General features: G+C 40.7%; 1 protein-coding gene across 1 annotated transcript in view; it reads left to right on the top strand.

Moving 5' to 3' along the window:
* The first annotated feature begins 1,994 nt into the window (after positions 1 to 1,994).
* The window catches only part of SUSD3 (sushi domain containing 3), a 50,576-nt gene continuing 31,591 nt past the window's right edge, over positions 1,995 to 20,979 (top strand). The window contains exons 1-2 of the mRNA XM_087923884.1: positions 1,995 to 2,946; positions 3,056 to 3,398. Coding sequence (XP_087780010.1) covers positions 3,311 to 3,398 — 88 coding nt within the window. The 5' untranslated portion in view covers positions 1,995 to 2,946; positions 3,056 to 3,310. The remainder of the gene's footprint in view (positions 2,947 to 3,055; positions 3,399 to 20,979) is intronic.

Raw genomic sequence — 20,979 nt, forward strand, 5'->3', positions numbered from 1 at the left:
AGAAAAGGAAGGGAGGGGCATGCAGCACCCCACTCCAAGCTCCATTTTGGGAGCTTCCTAGTCTCAGAGAAGCCTGGGGGGGGCGTTTTTGCTCCCCTAAGGCTCCTCTGGGGCTCTGGAAGGCAAAAAATGGAGGGAGGGCTGAGCTCCTCCGTCCATTTTTTGCCTTCCTGGGCCTCAGGAAGGGGAATCCTGGCACAGCTGATCTTATCAACAGCTGATTGTCGGGAGGGGAAAAAAAGAAATACCTTAGGCAAATGTCAGGCAGGCGGGCGGGGTGAGTGAGCATTGGGCAGGAGGGTGACCGAGTGGGGGTGTGTGGCCAGCCAGAACTTACTACCGGTTTGGTGACTCACACCAAATTGCTACTGGTTCACCTGATCCGTTGCAAACCGACTGAATACCACAACTGATTATACCACATATGTTAACCCTCTCACAATCTTGTTTTTACTTGTGTTAATTGTTTAGCTGTTTTCTCATATTCTGTTTTAAAAGTTGGGCTTATTGTAGTCACCTAGTGTCACCTTGTTTGAGATGGGAAGTCATAGACATTTGATGAAATAAATGTGTACATATGCTGCAGCCTGAAATAAAAGAATCCTGCGTTATTATTAAATCAGTCCATATCTTCCGGTTTCGCTTAAACATACCTTCTCTCATTTTTTTTCCCCATGTTATTTTGCTGATCCAATAAGCATATCAGGGTATTTTAATTTTAAAAATGTCTTACCCTTTCTGCAGAACAAGCTACGGTAATATAAATAGATAGCCCTGCCCTGCACAGATCAGCTTAGTTTCAGGCAGATGTCAATCAGCTGGTGAGATGGCAGCAGAAACTACCTGGAGGGGATTATGTTATCATATCCAAAGCCCGAGATTAATAACGACAAGTTATGAGTTTACTCACTGGGCTGACATACGGTCTGCGAAGCTAAGAAAGATTCAGACTGTCCGATATTTGGATGGAAAACCCCATGGAATTCTAGAATGTTAGGATAGTCTGGGAACATTAAAAAAAATGCCTGAAAAAAGCAATGGAAAACTCTTCTATCTGGATAAGCAGAAAACTGCATGGATGTCTCCATGAATTACGACAGTCAAATTAACCCTCTTACATTTTCAGTGCTGCCTGAAATCAAACCCCACACTTGTGTACTGCTACCTTCTGCATAAATAAAGCCAGGCTTAATGCATTAGAGAAAGCTCTACTGAATGAAAGAAAGGCTCATAGGATTGCAGCTTGATTAGCGGTTCTAACTGACAAGGCTGAAGGCTATCATTTATTTGGATTTGGGATAACGGAGCAAATTTAGAGTTGCATAGCAAAGGGAATAATAGGGATATGTGCACAGGAAAGAAATGATGTCATATCTATCATTATGTCACTGGCAAATCTTATTCATTACTTACTGTAAGTCAGGGCTGTCAAACTCCCAGCCCGCAGCCGGATGCATCACGGGCTGGCCACACCCACACCCAGTTTAGCAAAGAGGAAAAAAAGTTCCAATATGTCACATGAAGTTGCCATGACAGCGTGAGTTTGACACCCTTGCTCTAAGTCATTGGTTTCATGATATCTAATAGAAATTATGTCATTTATGTAATTTGCATGATGGTTTTTAACTAGATACTATGGCTATATGAGATAGCATTATTATATACTTACTGGACTGGCATTATTATATAGTTGTCTTTAGTAGATGTACTGTATTTTGTTCAGTGCTAGGGTAGTATATTTAATGGTTTACCTACAAAAACTTTATTCTTACTGCTCCTCTTTGTCCCATTTTCTGAGCTGCACAGCTGTCAATCATCCCATCCAGGACTTCTTGTAAGTAGCTATGATCATGCAAACCCAGGCATGTATTAATACAAACCATAGGTCAGTAAGGGCTTATAGATTTTTTTTACATTGAGAAGGTAAGATAGTGGGAGTTCTACCTGTGCATCAAAAATATTCCTGCATATGATTCTTTTGATGCTATTTGCCCCCGCCACAGAATTTTTAAAAACGTAATTTTTATGTGGACATTTTGAAGGATATGAACATTTGCAAATCAGGCATATTTTAGGTCCACATTTAAAGGTTTTGCACTCTCTCTCTCTCTCTTTCTCTCTGTAGAGAATAGAAACTGAATAAACGCAAATGGAAAGTAACAGTGTGAAGTCGTGGTAGAACTCGGAAGACTGTGCAGGTTCAATTCCACTGTCGTAGAGTAACTTTGAACTGATCTATTTTGCAGTCTGTTCTACATCGTAAAGCTCTGTTTAGGGAAAATATGAAAGGAGGGAGCGTTGTGTGTGAGCTCCCAAAGATCAGGCAAGAGATGAATTATTAAAATAAGGAGCAACGCAAAAGATAAATTGCCATTTTAGGCAAAAAGAACCAAACCAAAAACAAAAGAAAACCAACCACCCCTCCGTCTGCCTCTAGAGAGTATGCCGCGGTGTGCGATGATTCCGCCGCTCACGCAGCGGAGCGTGCCTTTGTCTTACACAACCAGGTGTATTGAAAAAATTACTCATGCATATTCATGTGGCCTAAATGCTCCCGTTTGCTGAGGAAGGGGAGATTACTTCGGACTAAGGAGCGCGGGATCCTGGCGCGACTTCTTCTACCGGGAGAAGGCCCCGGATTCTGCCCCTCAGTCGGCGAAAGCCACTCGTCCACCTTCGCTTTTTCACCAGATGAATCGCGCAGCCCGCTCCGGTAGCGGCGCCTCGGAGCCCCTGGACGAGCTCTTCGGGAAGCCGCCTCTTGCTCGATCTTCACGAGGGAAGCCGCGACGCACTTTTGGATTGGATCCGGCGCGGCTAAAGGGGCGCATCCGACGGGAGAGCTCCGACGGATCCGGCACGTCGAGTCCCCGATGGTCGTTGAATAGAGAAGGCGCGACGGTCTCCGCTTCCTTCGCCCGGGTTCAGCGCCGAAGAGGAAGCGAGGTGTGCCTTGTGTGTGGCGGTGGGGGGAAGGGGGGAGAGGGGGGGAGCGAGCGGGGGAGGGCGGGATCTCCAGGTGCTCAAGCACCGTCCTTTGCTTGCCGCTCGTTAGACGCCGCCGGGGCTGAGGCGGAGGGGACGGCGAGCGAAGCGCCGGCAGTTGTAAAAAAGGAGAAGCGGGGAAACGAAGCCCGCGGAGAGACGCTTGCTGGGAACGACGCGATCCCCCTCAGCCGCAGCGGACAGGCCAGCGGGTTAAGACCCGTCCTGCCTTTCCTCTCCCCCTCCCTCGGGGAGAGTGCGAGATTTTGCCCGGAGAAGAGCGCCAGGTCACCCCCACCATCCCGCGGCTCGGAAGCCCCGAGCCATGCAAGCAGCCACCGCCTCCATCCTCGACGTGTCGAGAACGGTGGTGATCCGCGAGGAGGGAAGCCAACGGCGGAACGAATCCGCGGGTGAGAAGACGGCCGAGCGGCGGCGGGGAATGGAGGGGCGGCAGGGCCAGCCGGCGGGGGGGAGCTGGTGATTGACCGACGAGAGTCACGATGCCGTTAGAAGGAAACGGCCCCTCCCTCCGGGATTTGATATGCGGGACAGGGGCAGATGGCGGGGGGGGGGAGTCCGCTCTCTCCCCACGTTGCATCTGCGGGCATCCGTCGCTGCTCTGCTCTTTCCTCGCGTGGGGTGGCCGGTGGGTTTGGTGGTTCTGCCTTCCTTAGTTTAGGCATCTCCTAACGCTGCCTATTAAAAGGTGGGATGGTAGGCAAGCAAACAACTGGCCCAAACATGATTGGCCTTGGGAATGGGGTTTCCCCTGAATTAAAATCCCCCAGTGTCTTTAGTTGAACCTTGCCACCACCACCTCTCAGGAGCCCTGAGAATAGATGCACGATGGCATCCTTCAATTCCCACCATCTCACCTGGAAAGATTAAATGTCAGGGTTGAAGAACCCGAAAGACCTACTGCTAATTAGAGTATTCCTTAATCAGTGGGACAATGGTCTGTCCTTAATAAAAAGCAGCTTGTTCTAGATAGACCTTGGTTGCCCCTTGATGCTCCAAATGACCTATCGTTTGTTGTTTTTTATTGATAGTATATTTGGTAAGCAAACCCCTTTCCAATTGTTATTGCTTTTGTTTCAACCTTCTGAGAGGCTCCAAGCTTAATGTCATCTGAAGATGTATGTCGTCACATTCGTAGTGAAGTTAAGGTCTTCTGGTATCACACAATACTTAATGGGACACTGCCAAGAGACAGTGTGATTTTTTTCCATGAGGGAAAAGAGGTGGGGTAGAAATAACTAAGGAGAAGTTGTCTGAAATCCATTTCAAGCTCAAGGCTCAGGTTTGTTCAGCAAGCCTACTTAGGTTTATTCCCGCAGGTAGAGAGTTCCCTCGCTGAAATACATGAACTGAGCTTTTCAGTAGAGACAGATATGGAAAGAATCTGAAATCCACCATGCAATTCAGTTAATGAGCCACTCATGTAATCTGTGAGAATAATGACAGGCCGGTGTTGAAGTGAAAGTGGTACACTGAGATAGAGATCTGCTTGTGGTTCATCTATCTGGAATTGAAACCAGCTTCTGAATTATTGGAAGCTTCTACCAGAGCAAAAATATATATTATGTGAAAGACAACTGATTGGTTCAGCTAACTTTTTAATTTAGTTTTCATTGCCCTTTTTTATTTCTCTTTTTGTGTGTGAGAGAGATAGAAGTCCCTATCCTTCCCTGAGTGCAGAGATGAAAATTTTGGGAGAACCAGTAATGGGTTTTCAAAATCTTTGTGGCAGGCTGACCAAAATATGCCCAAACTAATTGATATAACTTATACTGTGTCTAGTTATAGGCAAGTGAAAAATAAGTAGTACTGGTATACTTACCATTAACAGGGAAAGCTTCACGCATTATCAGTATCGCCAAGGCTGGAGATCTAGTGTTCAGTTTATCTTAGTAACAATGAATTATGTAAACTATCAATGAATTATGGGAAACCACTGATTAATTAAAACCATGAGGGGCGCAATAGAAAAATATCCATGAACAGATCTGGTGGGAATCATGACATATTACAACTTGGAATGTATGGAAATAGCAAGCAGCATGAATAAATGAATGAAAGAAAAGAGAAAAAAAATAGATTTCTTGTGTGCCTGTGGAATTAAGAGAAGAATGTAACTGAATGAAAACGTTTTGATCTTTTGCATTGATGAATATAAGCAGGGAAGTGGGAGTATAAGTTTAATTATTAATTAAAGAGCTAAAAATATGTCAGAATGTATACATTTCTATCACCTAGGTTATGGGTGCATATAAACTTATGAATTCATGGTTGTGATATTTGCATATGATGTTACATTAAATTGTGATAATGAGTGAAGTAGGGGTGAATTTTGGGAAGTGAACGTGATGCCAGAATGTGTTAAATGATATGAATGGATGGAAGGGAATGAGATGAAAGAATGCAGAAAAAAAGAACTGGGCCATGGATAGGAATACATTCTTGTGTCCACTAAAAATATATATTATATGACTATGTTGAAAAATATTGGGGCTGACAATAGTATCATTGGAGAAATGTTAAAATAAGGATATATGGCTGGTACATAAAGTGGATGTGCAATTTGCTTAAGGTAGGTGTGAAAGTTCTTTTTGACATTTGAAAGAATTAGCATTGAAAGTATTCTTCCCCTGTTCAAAGGGAAAGATACAGTAAAAACAAAAATAGTTTATTAAATGTGCCTGGGAACTGGCTGATCAGAATTCTGGGTATGAGAATTCTGGGTATGAGACACAACAGTGAACAATTTTGGAAAATGGTCTGTGACTTTGTGTTAAAGATGGGGCTGGATCCTTTGCTTCTCAGATCATTAACTCGTTTGGAAATGTGTGAATGTGAGAGAAGACATTTCCAAGTGTTTCTAGTGCTGAAAAGCCAAATTGTTTGCAGCAAATATTATATTGATTGTATGATGTGATTGACTGTTTTGATCTGATAATGAATGCACCAGACCAGAGAGGTTAGTTTGACAGATAAAATAGAACAAATGATTAAAGGGCAAAAAAAAAAAAGTTTCTTCATGCTTCCTAAGGACAGAAAAAAAATGTTCAAATGCTGGTAGAAAGGTACTAGAGCTAAATAGTTTGTGGTTAGTTCCAAAGAAGGAATTTTTTTTGTGTGTGTGTGGGGGGGAGAATTATGTAGGTGGGCATGCTCCTAGTTCCTTAAAAAAAGTAAAAAGTTGAACATTAAAAAATTGAAAATGAAAGATGATGACTATATCTTAATCACATCCTATACTGTTTCATATTTTTCTCTCTCTTGTTATTATTTCATACTTTCAACTTCATTGACTTCCTATTTTATTCCTTTTCTGTGCCTTTCATAATCTGACTTATGTGGAAAGGAAATGTGAATATCTGTCTGTCTGTCCGTTTACCTACCTACCTACCTACCTACCTACCTATATAATTATATAATTACATAAATATATTCAGTATGCCGGAAGGATTCCTTGGTTTGGTGGGAGAAAATAAGGCCAAGCCTACAAAATACAAATTTATATGTCTTTTTTACATTTTAAACTACATTTTGCCCTCCCCAAGTTTTCATAGGGTTCACAAATGAGATGTGGAACTGCTGTTAACCCATAGGGGATGGGGAGAGTTGGCTTTCTTTTTTTCCAGATAAAACGTTGTCTTCCTCTGATTTTGACACTGATTTTGATTTTGGGGGGGGGGAATCTTTTTCAAAGTAAAGCACATTCGTGTGGGCTCCAAATTGATTTTGCTGGAATAAAAAGCAGATGTTTGTTACCTAATATGTTTAGGCGAACATGCAGAAAAATAGAGGCCTCCTTTGATTTGCCAATGTTATCTCACAGATAAAAAAAATAAAAGGAAATGTGCATCCTTTTAAGTAGATTAAATTGTACCTTAACTTCCTTCTTGCTGCTGTACCAACATTTGGCTTCCTTTAGAATTTGTGCCATAAAGAGGGAAGTGATGTCAGTTGGGGTCAAGCAATAAGCTGGCTTCATGCAGGGAGAGGCAGTGTTGGTGAAGACTCTGACTGTGTTCATTAATGGAATGTGCCTGCAGACATGCCGTGCTATGGAGGCTAAGAATGTAGTATATTCTGAAAGTCAATAAAAAAAAGTTTCTTGATACTTGGGACTGAGACTGTGGTACTGCTTTCTTGAGAATTTCCAACAATTTCTGTTACTTTCTGTTTCTTCTGCTAAAATTGTGTATCTAAAACTCCATCATTGCCAAGGAAGACCTGTAGTTCAGTGTGAAGATGACGGAATAAGTAGCTTTCCTGCCTTAGGTTTAGAGCAGGGGTGGGATTCTACAAGTTTGCACCTATTCACTAGAACCGGTTGTTAACATTCTAAACAGTTTGGAGAACCGGTTGTTAGTAGAAATTACTGGCCTAATCCTGTAAGGATGGCAGGAAGGAAACATTCTGGTGTTGCTGCCTCTCTGTTAACCCTTATTACATTCTTGGCAGGACTAGACTTCCTGTCTCAGGAATGTCTCTGGAGTTTTTTTCTCCTCCTTTGCTGGTACTTTGCTTGTGTGGAGTGACCATTCAAAGTTACAATGGCACTGAAAAAAGTGACTTATGACCATTTTTCACACTTACGACTGTTGCAGCATTCCCACAGTCATGAGAGGCCAGGCAAGGAGATGCATGCCTTGATGTGAGTGATATTGAGTTGGCCACACCCAGCCAATAACATGACCACCAAGCCATGTCCACCCAGTCATATGACGACCAAGCCACACCTACCACCTAAGCCACGCCCACAGAACTGGTTGTTAGAGCTGTCTAGATTTGATGTTGCAATGCCAAGCTGATACTAGCTTAGCATGGCAACTGCAATTCTAGATAGTTCTAAATCAGGGAGCATAGGCTCATGTAGCGATTGATTGATTAAAAAGAATTAAGAGAGTTTTAAGTATATTAAAGTATTATATTAAAATGTATAATTATATATATTTTAATTATATATAAAATGTATAATTAAAATGTATTAAAACATCACACTAATATGAAAACAGCAAAGTCACAGCTATGGCTATATTTACTATAAATAGTCTATTGTAGATTTTCCATTCTTAGGAGATCCTTTTCCATTCTTGCATCCAAAATGAAATTAATCCTCGTTGTCAGCATGTCACACAGAAGCTACAATAAACTATTTATAGTAAATATAGCCTTTTGGAGTACTAGCTGTGGCTTTGCTGTTTTGAGACCACTGTGTCCTCAAAAGTGAGTCTTCTACCAATTTTCACAATCAAATTCATAATGAGAAAAATAGTTTGTCAGATAACCAGGTTGTAACCTGCTTAAAATGTTGGATTGTGTCTGATATATATCTGATCGACAGTGGCCTTGAAGGAAAGCAGGAGGAGGATCTACCTCTAAGACGACAATCAAAACAGAGCATGAGTCCTGGTCAAGAAATGTAACACAGAATAACAGAGTTAAAAGGGACTTTGGAGGTCTTCTAGTCCCACCCTATGCTCAAATGTCTCAGCAAACCCTTCCTTAGTTCATAGAAGGGTAGAAGGATGAACTCATTTTGACTTGCAAGATTTTGTTACTAAATCTTTACTATAAAAGTAGTAGTAACCTGCATGGCCTTGGTTTACTAGTCTGGGCTATCTTGAAAGACTGATAGGATCTTCTGTCTTTGTTTGAACATGTATTGCCTTTCCTTTAACCAAGTAATATCATTTGTCTTATATCTGTCTAAGTATTTAGAGAGTAGAATATTTGACACTTTCTTTAAAGATGGCTACTATTGTCATACATTATATGTCAGTGTATTATTTGTCATGGCTTTGCTATGAAGCTTCCCTTGGGACTAGACTCCATAGGGCTTTGATGGTCATTTGCCTCTTGTCTCCATTAGAAATTGGAAAGATATGGCCCGGAAATCATTAGCGTGTACCTTTCCTCTTTATGCCCCCCTGTAATTTTATAAGATTATGCATGTAACAAAAATCCTGCAGGGAAAATGAAACAAAGTGTATTGAATCTCCCTAAAATTATAAATAGCACACAAGCAAAAAATATTGGTGATATCACACTGAATCCATTATGGCTCTTGTTTGGCAAAACCCATTTTTTCCCAGAATATCTGTGTATATTCTGTGGTTTTTTTCATGGCTTAGTTGAAGAGAGAAAGATCTGCCCAGAGGAATTCAGGAGTGGACCTCATATAAATCTGTCACTTGAGCAATGAATAAGGGATACTGCAAACAGTTCAACAGGGCCAGGAAAAAGAAAAGTTGCCTGCTCTTGCCTGAGAAAGGAATTAAAGCAATGGGCCCTTGTGGCTGTATTGACAGAAATTTTAGTGGAAACCCTATGCAAACAATTTATGATGAGAATCTGAAAAACCCTTTAGAGAGGGAGCCAACCTGGGCTCTTAGCCTTCTCTTCCCAAAGGCAACCACACTATCACACTCTGGAAGAAGACTGAATAAACACAATACCATTTGGTGACAGCTTAATTGCTTTCGAGAATAAAATATGCTCTCTTTATTGGTCATAAAGCAATGGAAGTCGAATTTTGGTATTCCTTTCCTCAAGGATTGATGAATACATAGAATTCCCAGAGGTTGTGTGATAGTTTGAAAGGATGGCAATTGCTAGAAAAGCATATTTGTGCGTGACAGGTACACATACACATCGTACCCATGAAGTGACTGCCTCTTACCTTGTCAAGAAAACAATCTGTCCATATGCCTGTAATCTTCAGAAGTCAGACTCGATTCAGGGAAACCTGCCTAATTTAAGATCATGCAGTAATAATAATACATTTTCCTCCACTTGGTTTTCTTGTTTTTACTGTTGTGGTTTTATTATTGATGTGAGACTCCCAAAATCGTGTTTTACAAGATGGGTAAATTATAAGGTATAAGCCTTATAAATCAATCAATCAATAAACCCAAATAGGCAAGCCTTCTAGTGTACATAATATTGGACTCCATCTCCCAGATTTTCCAACCAATATTAAACGGGTGCCTAATATACACAGGAGCGCATATTCAATAATCGAACACATTCTATTATTTCAGTATATCCACATTTTATCATGTTTAATGGGTTGAGTCCTAGAAAGCCCAACCTTCATTTTGCTGAAGGTGAAGAAGGCTCTATGGATCCTTATCAGATATGCCAAGAATGCCACTCATGGATGCTAATAGAAAATCCCTATAGATCCCTTCTCAGCTTGAGATGGGTAAGAACATTTGGATTTCTTGTTTTAATAAGAAAGTGCCTGGAGGTTGTGGGGCCCTGGATGAGAGATAACTGAAACCTGGTAAGACAGAGTGGCTGTGGGTATGCAGAGCCTCATGATCTGGAGGCTTCTTGACTTTAATTCTAGATGGGAGTGGCACTAACCCAGACAGACTAGTGCACAGCTTAGGGGTTCTAGACTCCTGCTTGAAGAGCAGGTGGCAGTTGTAGCTAGGAGAGCCTTCGTACAATTTCATGTGGTGTACCAATTGTGCCCTTTCCTGGATTGTGAGACCCTGTGCTTCATCACTCATGCCCAGGTCAGCTTCCGCTTAAGTTATTGCAATGCATTCCACAGGGGGATTCCACTGAAGTGCATTTGGAAGCTACAATTGGTCCAGAAGGCAGCAGCACAGTTTGGTTTTAGGTGGCACGTGTAATACCACTGTTGTGTAAGCTGAACTGGCTGCCAATCTGCTTCCAGGTATGAATCAAGGTGTTGGTTATTATGCTTAAAGCTCTTTATGGCATGGGTCCAGCATATCTGCAGAATTATCTTTCCCCAATGGGATTGGCCTGCCCCACTTGCAAGTGCTGGCAGAAGGGGCCTATTGCAGATCCCCTCTGCCAAGGAATTGTGGCTGGTAGGATCCAGTAGAAGAGCCATTTCTACCACGGCTCCCACCCTTTGGAATATCTTGCTGCAGGAGATAAGATTCCCCCCTTTTTAGCCTGTAGGAAAGCTCTTAAAGCCTATCTATGATGGCTGGCAAGGGGTCCTGAAGGAGAAGCTGCTGATGGGACGTGGTTGATACGCTAATGATGGAGACATGCCACCTCTCCCCTCCAAACCCCTGTTTTTTTTTTTTACTTTGTCTTAACTTTTCTAATTTTAATTCACTTTATGTTTATGATTGTTGTTACATGTCACTTATCCTGATGTAAGCTGCTCCAAGTAGCCTGAACCAAGAGATGGGAAGCAAATACATTTGATAAATAAATAAAATAAAAATAAATTATCAAATGTCTTCATAACCTGGGATGGAAAGAACATTAGGCCTGGGTGACTTCTGGCCAATTCCTCTGTCACAGCCTGATCTGCCATGCAGAATGCTGTTGAGAGGATCAGATAAGGGGAAGCTCGCATATAAGCCGCCTAGAGTTTTCAGGAAACAAGCAGGATACAAAGTAAATGAATGCAAATACACTGCTCAAAAAAATAAAGGGAACACTTAAACAACACAATGTAACTCCAAGTCAATCACACTTCTGTGAAATCAAACTGTCCACTTAGATAGCAACACTGATTGACAATCAATTTCACATGCTGTTGTGCAAATGGAATAGACAACAGCTGGAAAGCACAGGCAGTTAGCAAGACATCCCCAGTAAAGGAGTGGTTCTGCAGGTGGTGACCACACACCACTTCTCAGTTCCTAGGCTTTCTGGCTGATGGTTTGGCCACTTTTGAATGCTGGCGATGCTGTCACTCTAGTGGTAGCATGAGACGGAGTCTACAACCCACACAAGTGGCTCAGGTAGTGCAGCTCATCCAAATTAGCACATCAATGTGAGCTGTGGCAAGAAGGTTTGCTGTGTCTGTCAGCATAGTGTCCAGAGCATGGAGGCGCTACCAGGAGACAGGCCAGTACATCAGGAGATGTGGAGGAGGCCGTAGGAGGGCAACAACCCAGCATCAGGACCGCTACCTCCACCTTTGTGCAAAGAGGGACAGGAGGAGCACTGCCAGAGCTCTGCAAAATGACCTCCAACGGGCCACAAATGTGCATGTGGCTGCTCAAACAGTCAGAAACAGACTCCATGAGAGTGGTATGAGGGCCCGACGTCCACAGGTGGGGGTTGTGCTTACAGCCTAACATCGGTGCAGGACGTTTGGCATTTGCCAGAGAACACCAAGATTGGCAAATTCACCACTGGCGCCCTATGCTCTTCACAGATGAAAGCAGGTTCACACTGAGCACATGTGACAGATGTGACAGGGTCTGGAGATGCCATGGAGAACATTCTGCTGCCTGCAACATCCTCCAGCATGACCGTTTTGGCAGTGGGTCAATAATGGTGTGGGGTGGCATTTCTTTAGGGGGCCGCACATCCCTCCATGTGGTCGCCAGAGGTATTGCCATTAGGTACCGAGATGAGATCCTCAAACCCCTTGTGAGACCATATGCTGGTGCGGTTGGCCCTGGGTTCCTCCTAATGCAAGACAATGCTAGACCTCATGTGGCTGGAGTGTGTCAGCAGTTCCTGCAAGATGAAGGCATTGAGGCTATGGAGTGGCCCGCCCGTTCCCCAGATCTGAATCCAATTGAGCACATCTGGGACATCATGTCTCGCTCCATCCACCAATGCCATGTTGCACCACAGACTGTCCAGGAGTTGGGGGGTGCTTTAGACCAGGTGTGGGAGGAGATCCCTCAGGGGACTATCCACCATCTTATCAGGAGCATGCCCAGGCATTGTATGGGGGTCATACAGGCATGTGGAGGCTACACACACTACTGAGCCTCATTTTGACTTGTTTTCAGGACATTACATCAAAGTTGAATCAGCCTGTAGTGTTTTTTTTCCACTTTAATTTTGAGTGTAATTCCAAATCCAGACCTCCATGGGTTGCTAAATTTGTTTTCCATTGATAATTTTTGTGTGATTGTGTTGCCAGCACATTCAACTATGTAATGAATGAAGTATTTAATAAGAATATTTCATTCATTCAGATCTAGGATGTCTTATTTTTGTGTTCCCTTTATTTTTTTGAGCAGTGTACATTTTGCAGCCATGATGGTCCTCTTAACACATCAAACTTAGTGTGGTCGTACCTGTCAGAAAATTCACAGTGCTCAAGCATAAAGCAGCCATATCCTTTTTGGAAGGCTTGACATGGTAGATTCAAAGCTGCTCTTGAGAGCAGCTTTGCTGCTATACAAATAAAATACATATAAACATAACTATTTTGGTTTGATGATGGGTACAGTGGAAACATTATCTGAGCATGCAAAAATGTTCAGAGAATAGCCTTGAAGCAACTCCATGCACCTTCTAAAAGTGCAGCTGCTTTAACGATTTGAGAATAGATGCTTCATTTGTACCTCAGTTGAATGCTTTGTCCATCTTCTCTGTAACTCAATCTCTTTCTTTAGGCACGGAAATCTACTCACTTGCAGCTTTGCAATAGATTCACCTTTGCTTTAATGTATCCCTTAAGGCCTTTGATTCTTCAGATAATGCCATAATGTAGAACAATAGTGGAAGTATTGATTATGCCAGAAAAACCGGATTATTCCTCTGAGGAATCTATACCATGAGCAAGACTCAACTATAAGAGCTGAGTCTGGAAAAAGAGAGTGAGACCAGGATGAATATTGTCCCTGTATCTTTTTAATTTGTACAGTGAGTATAAGTGCTGCAGGATTGGAAGAGTTGATAACTGGAATCAAACATTAAGCATTTGAAAAATGCAGGTGATGCCATTTTATTGGCTGCAGCTAAAGAAGATGTAGAATATCTCATTACAGAAGGAGACACTGAAAGTGCAAAATCAAGGTTAACCTTAAATATTGGGGAGACAAATTTCTAGTGTTGCACTGCAATGAAGTTTTCCAGTTGTTAAGGAAAAAAGGTAGTATTTATAGCTGATGTTGAAGAAGTAATAATTTTGTTTAAAAGATTTATGGATTCTAGGTTCTAAGAGGGATGGAAAAGAAGAATGAAATGTATACTTCTATGTTTTCTTTCTTTTTCCACTTCCTTTCTTATTTTTCTTTTAACTTTTTGTACATTGCATTGAAAATTTTAGATTAATTCTAAGAAAGAAGGCAATGACAGTCTTACATAAGTTCTGGATCTGTTTGAAAATTTATTCCGAAGAAGCCCTAGGTTCTCCAGTATAAGGCTGCCTGTTGCTTTTTAGCTAATGGGTTTTCTATGGATGACATTTCTTCTTCTACAGAAGAGAAACACTTGAAGAACTAATCTTAATATTCTATACACAAATCCTGATCTAATGATGCATTGTGAAAAACTTTTTCCTATTGCGATCTGATTCAATATGTTACAGGATAATATTAGAATTTTTATGAGAAAGTTAGTGAAAAAAAATATTGATACTTTTCATAGACCTCTCTTATGGTTGTCAAACATACTGAATACTACCCAGATATAATATGCCAGTTTGATTATGGGCACACGAGAAATAACTTTTTATTGTATTGTTCCTTCCAGCAGAAAATATGGCTTCTAGCGAATGGCTCTAGTATACTGTTTGGCTGTCTGTTGCTGTGCCATGGTTGGCTGCACATATTTAACAAAAGAGTGGTTATTTGTGCATCTGGTGGAGAATAATTATTAGGACTGAACCATAGATTCTCCTGGTTTGCTTTCTTGTAGGTTTGTATCCCACCTCCTATTTTTCTTCATGATTGCTTAGAGCAACTAATTCCATTCCAAGCTGCCCAGAGTTACTGTTAGTGAGCGGCCGGCCGTATAAATCTTATAAATAAACGAACAAACAAATAAACAAATAAATAAATAAATTCTGCTCTGTTGTTTCAGTTCTCTTTACTTTGTTTCTCTTTGAGCAATTGCACTCAATCAGGAACCACTTCCTGGCTAGCATATGAAACTAAAATATGATACGAGATTACAAACCAGGTCAGGTTTGCTAATGTGCAAATGACTGTAAAAATATATGAATCTTATTCAGTGCAAGGGAAGTATTTCTTATAGCAATTACCGATAGAATCCTATCCAGCTAGGCATCACAATACCAGCAGTCATCTACAACAATTATGTTCCAAAGAGGGAAGTCTCCTTTTGGTTAGAAAGAGTTAAAAACTTAAGAAACATCTTTATATTAAATCAGACTATTTTATATCTTTACTTTATCCATCTTTGGATCCTGCTGGTAGCAGATTTCCAGAACCTCTGTCAGCCTTTCATATCACCTCCAGCTAATCCTTTTAATGTGTTGTTCCTGAATCAAAATCTGTGGAGCAGGACCCCAAACACCAAACTACCTTCTCTTTGTTTTGCACTATTGCTTTTCATTAAATGATTAATATTAAATCTCCAGGCAGAAAGTTGCAGCAAGGCTTTTTGGGGGCTAAGGAATAATTGTGTGAGTGTGCTTTTCAGGCATTGTTGACTCCTTGCAACTGCATGGACTAGTCCTATATGGTGTTACAGTACCTAGTTTGGGTAATGAAATGTCTGCAAGAAAACAACCAAGCTCAGAAAGTACCAAAGACCGACCTTTTCAACCCTGAGTTGCCAGTATTCTCCTTTATTAGTGCATGGGCTAGTGCCTGCAGTTTTCTTGGCAACATTTCAGAAGTAGTTTGCCTTTGCCTTCTTCCTAGGTTGAAAGAGCATGACTGGCCCAAAGTCATCCAGCTGATTTCATGCCTAAGGCAGTACTAGAAGAATTTGACTTTCTAACCTCATGCCTTAACCACTACACCAATTTGACTCTCAAGAAGTGCTTTGGGGTAAGGTTTTTCAGCCTCAAAACTCTAGCAGCAGTAGCAGACCCACTCTTCTTCTGCATTTAAGATGAGTTCTTTTTGAAGACTACCTTAAGATTTGCTTAAAATAAGAGGCAGTTTGTAGATGGGTTAACTAAAACTGAATAAAAAGATTGGCTGCTGCATGGAGCGAGGAAGGAAGGCAAAGGGCTGTGTCAAAAAGGAAAACATTTTGCTGAGATGGTTGAGAATTTGCACATTCTTTTGGTTACCAGTTTCTCAAAGGGCCCATTTTCGCTCACTAATTTCTCATTCTGTTACTTATTTGATGCTGGGACAATCATAAAAGCCAAAAACAAAGGGAAACCTTGCAGAATGAATCCCTCCCTCCCTTTGCCCCCATTCAAGGCAAGACTTTTGGCATTGAGAAAGAGCCAGTTCTAGGGCACAATATTAGCTTACCTTACATATTTAGTAGTTACTGAGCAAAATCCATGAGAATTGGACTGATTTTCTAGCAACCCTAGGCTAGGCTTTAATAGTGCTATTTGGTGAACAAAAAGCCTTCCCCAGGCAGTGCTGTTTATGGCCAGCATTGCCTGTTCACACAGTCAGCCATTTGCTAGTTCTTTGGTGTTAATTGACTGTTCAGCACTTTTCTCCTTTGAAAGAAACGTTGGCCATTGTTCCTGCTTATTTTTCAAAGGAGGACAAGAATATAAGGTGAAATTTGTAGGATGGGGACAAGAATTTCTTGCATGAATGTGGTTAGCTTATCTTTCATGACCCACTTTCCCTGCCTCGATGAAATACTAGATTCCTATAATATGAAAACTAGCTTCTTGAGGGTTTTTTTTTTTCAAGGCAGGAAGTGGAAAAGGATGCAGAGCAAGGAGATGACATTGTCCAGCAGACCTCAGATAGACTCTTGTTTGTTTGTTTGTTTGTTTTTAATTTTCAGAATCAGGCTGCTAAAATTCTCTTGGTAAATTTCTGGAAGTTGGTTTCTGTTTTCTAGTGGGAAAATAAATAAAGTATGCTTAAAATGGCAAGAAATGGAAATTGGAAGATGGGGTTAGAAATCATGCCCCATTCCATTTTGTTGCATCAGGGCAACACTATCCTGTTCCATAGAAGTCCTTGTTCTTGAGCTTCATGAACTTAATGAAATAGGGAAAATAAATGTTACCTGTTGTGGAAAAAGACTTGCCTGCCATGCAATAGAATGATTGTTATAGATAAGGAACAAAAAGAAACAATCAGCACCTGAAATTTTAAAACAGTGCAAAAGCTTTACCAAAGTTCTACATTAATCTTGAGGAATCCTTATCTTGAGGAAAAAAAGTCCCAAAAGTGCTTTTGCAAGAAGTAAGTTGACTTTCTGTTTTTTCTTTGAAGACGTTCCACTTCCCATCCAAGAAGCTTCTCCATAGACATTGAGGAAAAAACACCTAAACTGCAGAGGAATATTTCTGGAGAATCGGAGAAAGATTATGGAGCAATCTTGCTGACCACATCAGACTCAAAGATAACACTTTCAGCCCATTTAGCGGTCCTTACATGGAGCTAATTTTTTTTAATGATTACCACCTTATATTACTGCAGAATGTCAGTTCTAGAAACATTTCTTTCCATTCAGTTTTCTTTAACAATTACACTAAAAATGCTCAGAAGATTTTCAATATAATCAATTAGGCTTGCCATCAGGTTGCAAGAGGCAACAATTCATGGCACCGAGTGCTCTTCTGCTACTTTCCCCCACTTAGTATGGCACTATGATCTGCCTAGGTGAGGATACAAAAGGTTTCAACAGTTTCTGAACTGAAGCCATATATTTCTTAGGGGTCCTTTATTATATATGTTACTAGCAAAGCAGCAACTTGTGGAGGTGAATCTTAAAATCTAGAAAGCAAAGCAAGAAGCTGTTTGATTTCCAGATGTTGGAAATAAATGACAGTAATAGCAATCACCATGATTCCTTGCCAATAAGTTTTGCAGAAACATCTAGATAATTGAAGAAAAAGTTGGAATGTTTTATAGCCCGAGAGAGCAGAATGATGTGTTTAGCAAGAAAGCCTGTACCTCATCAGTCAAATGTTAAGATTTGGAGTATCTGTTCCAGCAATAGTTTCTATTTTTTGTAACCATCTGCAGATATCTATATGCAGTAGATGAGTAAATAAACTAAAATTTGCATGAACAGTCTGCAGAGAATGGGAGAAAATTAGTTTCTGACTGCAGCCCCTGTTGATTTTATATCGCTCCATTCTGATCCATGCCGTTCTTGTGCACTGACACAGATATTCTGTGAGCTCAGCTTGTATGAATGGATTACAAGTTATAACTAATTTAGGAGGAATGAGATCAATTACCATCATTTCAGCTCCTCCTCCTTTACTCTTATCCAAGGTATTTATTCAAAGATGCACCCAGTTTTTATAGCAACTAAAACTTATTGAATTAATGTGGAGAAAATATCTCACTTCTCAAATTAGGTCTACATTTTTAAAGCAAAGAAAGCAATATCCTTGTTTCTTACACCTTTACTTTCAGGCCTATTATCTTTTAGACCTCCTGTTTGAAGTACAGACATTTCAGACTTCAATAAATACTTTTATGTTCTTTTGATTTACTTCTTCATAGAATATGAGGCAGGATATGGTATTATAAAATTATCCTTGGTGGCAATGGAACAAAAATCAGAGTGGAGAACATGCTGATCTATGTTAATTACAAAATAAAATAAAGAGAACACCTTTACACCTTTTCCATGAGTTTGTAAATGCTGTGCTTATTCTGGCAATTTCCATTAGTGCCTATTTTTAATTAGAAAATAACAGTCAAAGTGGAACGATACAACACCTTTAGTTTCTTTTAATTAGATTATCTCTATATTTATCTAAGGCGTTAGGAATCACTGTTTGCAGGACTGGTGCTGAATGTGTTGATATAAGGCTTTCGTTGCTATCTTTGAACAAGCTATACTTTTTTTAAAAAAAACTGACAAATTCTCAAAATATTGAGAGGACTCAATAATTCACAGATCTATGAGGGAGAGCAATAGTTTATTTAATCAAATCTGGCACTGAAATAAATGAGAAAATGTAGCCACTGGAACAAATCTCCTATTGCAGTTAGAAAGTAACATAAAGGTACAATAAAAAGTGTTTGCAAAGTTTTTGTGTATTTTTATTCTAAGAGAACGCAAATCTCTCCTGGAGTCAGGCCATGGAGCTCAGGAACTTTCTTAAGCACTTAAGAAAGTTGCAAATGCGCAAAGCCATGTGCTTCCCCCTCCCTCCCTTCCTTCCGGATGGGCTTAAGTTACAGGGGGGATATCTTTGCACTGAATTTTAGGAGGATCTTCTGAGTGGTAAGTGGCCTTGTGGAGATGGTGCAGACTGTTCATGTCTTGCCAAATGGGTACCACAAAGAGCAGAACCTATGACAAAAGTAGGGCTGGGAATGCTTTGAAAATGATTCAGAGGAAGCATTTGAGCCTTGTGTGAGAACCATACAGCACTGCTCTGCTGTCTATTTCAAATAGGCCATTAGAAAGAATAGGCTATTTCTTTAAAATAGCCTGAAAAAGATTGTGACTATTTTAGGTGTCACGTTAACTTTCATTAGTTGACTTCTTCCAGCAACCACAACTCTTTTCAGATGCCCAGGCATAACAGGTGCCAGAGCATGGTTTCAGTTCCTTTTATTTTGTAGAATGACAGAATCATAAACTTGAAATAGAATTTGTAGGTCATTGAATCAATATGCCTGCTAAGTGCAGAAAACCCAATTAAAGTCTCTGTATCAGCTCTTCTTAAATGCATCTATTGAAAGGAGTTAACCACCTCAGTGGAAAATTGATTCCACTGTTGAATTGCTTTTACAATTGGAAATATATTATTCTATATCCTGCACTGTTCAACGAGAGAATACAGACAGGAGTGAGATTCTACCTGGTTGGAGTGCTTCGATAGAACAGGTTGTTACGATTCTGCGCAGTTCAGAGAACCGACAAATCGCACCACTGGCTGGCCCCTCCCCTCCCTGCCCACTCACTCCTTACCTGGTATATGCGCCATCCAACTTGCCTGCTAAGTTGCTATTTTTCCTTTTTTTTTTTCCTGACCATCAGCTTTTCTGACTATCAGCTGTGCTGGAGATTTAGATTAGCTAGAAAGCAGGAAATCTTTGGATTTTGTGCTTTCTAGCTAATCTAAAAGCAAAGCTAAACCTTCCTTAGGACTGAAGCTTCTATTTTTCAGTGCAGACTCAGGTAGCAGATTGCAGAAAGGTAGATCTCTAAGTGAATCTGTGATTCTGTAAGCAACTCAATCTGCCTGCCTGCTTTGCCTAATTTTGGGTAAAAGTTGCTCTTTTTTTATAAAAATTTCAATATTTACATAAATATTTACAATATTTACATACAAACCATGTCCAGCCAGTCACATGACCACCAAGTCATGCCAAGTCAGCAAGCCATGCCCAGCCAGTCAGTTCTCTGAATCTCCTCTAGCTTGCCCAAATCTTTCTTAAACTTTGGAATCCTAGGTAAAACATACAAATGGGGCACTACTATGTTCAATACAATACAGATAGCTAATCAAAACAATATATTGTTAAACAAAGCAGCTTGGTGCATGACAAGTGAAATGGAACACCGGTATTGCCTATCTCTTGTATGAATTCCTCATGGTTATTTGGGACTCAGGCTCTGTGACAGGTAATGCTCTTTATTCAACTAGGGAAGCCCCTCTATTTGATGCTGTGCTTGAAAAGGGCCCCAAAACCTGAGTTAGTACAAATTACAGCAGCTGAGATGCTAATCAGGCTGGACATTTGATCAGATTATTCTAAAACTGAATTATCTTCTCTCAGCTTCCCAACCTAATATAAAGTGCTGTTTTTAAGCAATAAAGTGCTTCAGACTTCAAAGCCCTTGTCTCTGAAGCAGGATCTCTTTCCGTACATCCCTTGTTAGTTAATTACAAACGACTGTGCTTTTTCCAGGGTATTCCACCCCCCCCCCCCACTATGGATTAATCTCCCTAGGGAAACCCCTTAAGCCTATCTTGTTATTTTGGTAGAATCAGATGAGGCTTCTTATTCTCTTGGGCCTCTTCCATTTCTCTGTTCTGCTGTCCTGTTAGTTTTTTAAGTTGTTCCAATCCCCAAGGTATGTTTTGGCCTGCCCTGGGCACTTGTTTCTGGAGCTTGCTGCTTTCAAATTTAATTGCTATTTCCATCCATTGTTTAATTATTTTGTTTTGTTTAAAGATATACAAGGTTGTATTTC

Source organism: Pseudonaja textilis, chromosome 2 (genome assembly GCF_049901715.1).
Source record: "Pseudonaja textilis isolate UNSWEBS1 chromosome 2, rPseTex1.2, whole genome shotgun sequence".
NCBI classification, from domain to species: Eukaryota; Metazoa; Chordata; class Lepidosauria; order Squamata; family Elapidae; genus Pseudonaja; species Pseudonaja textilis.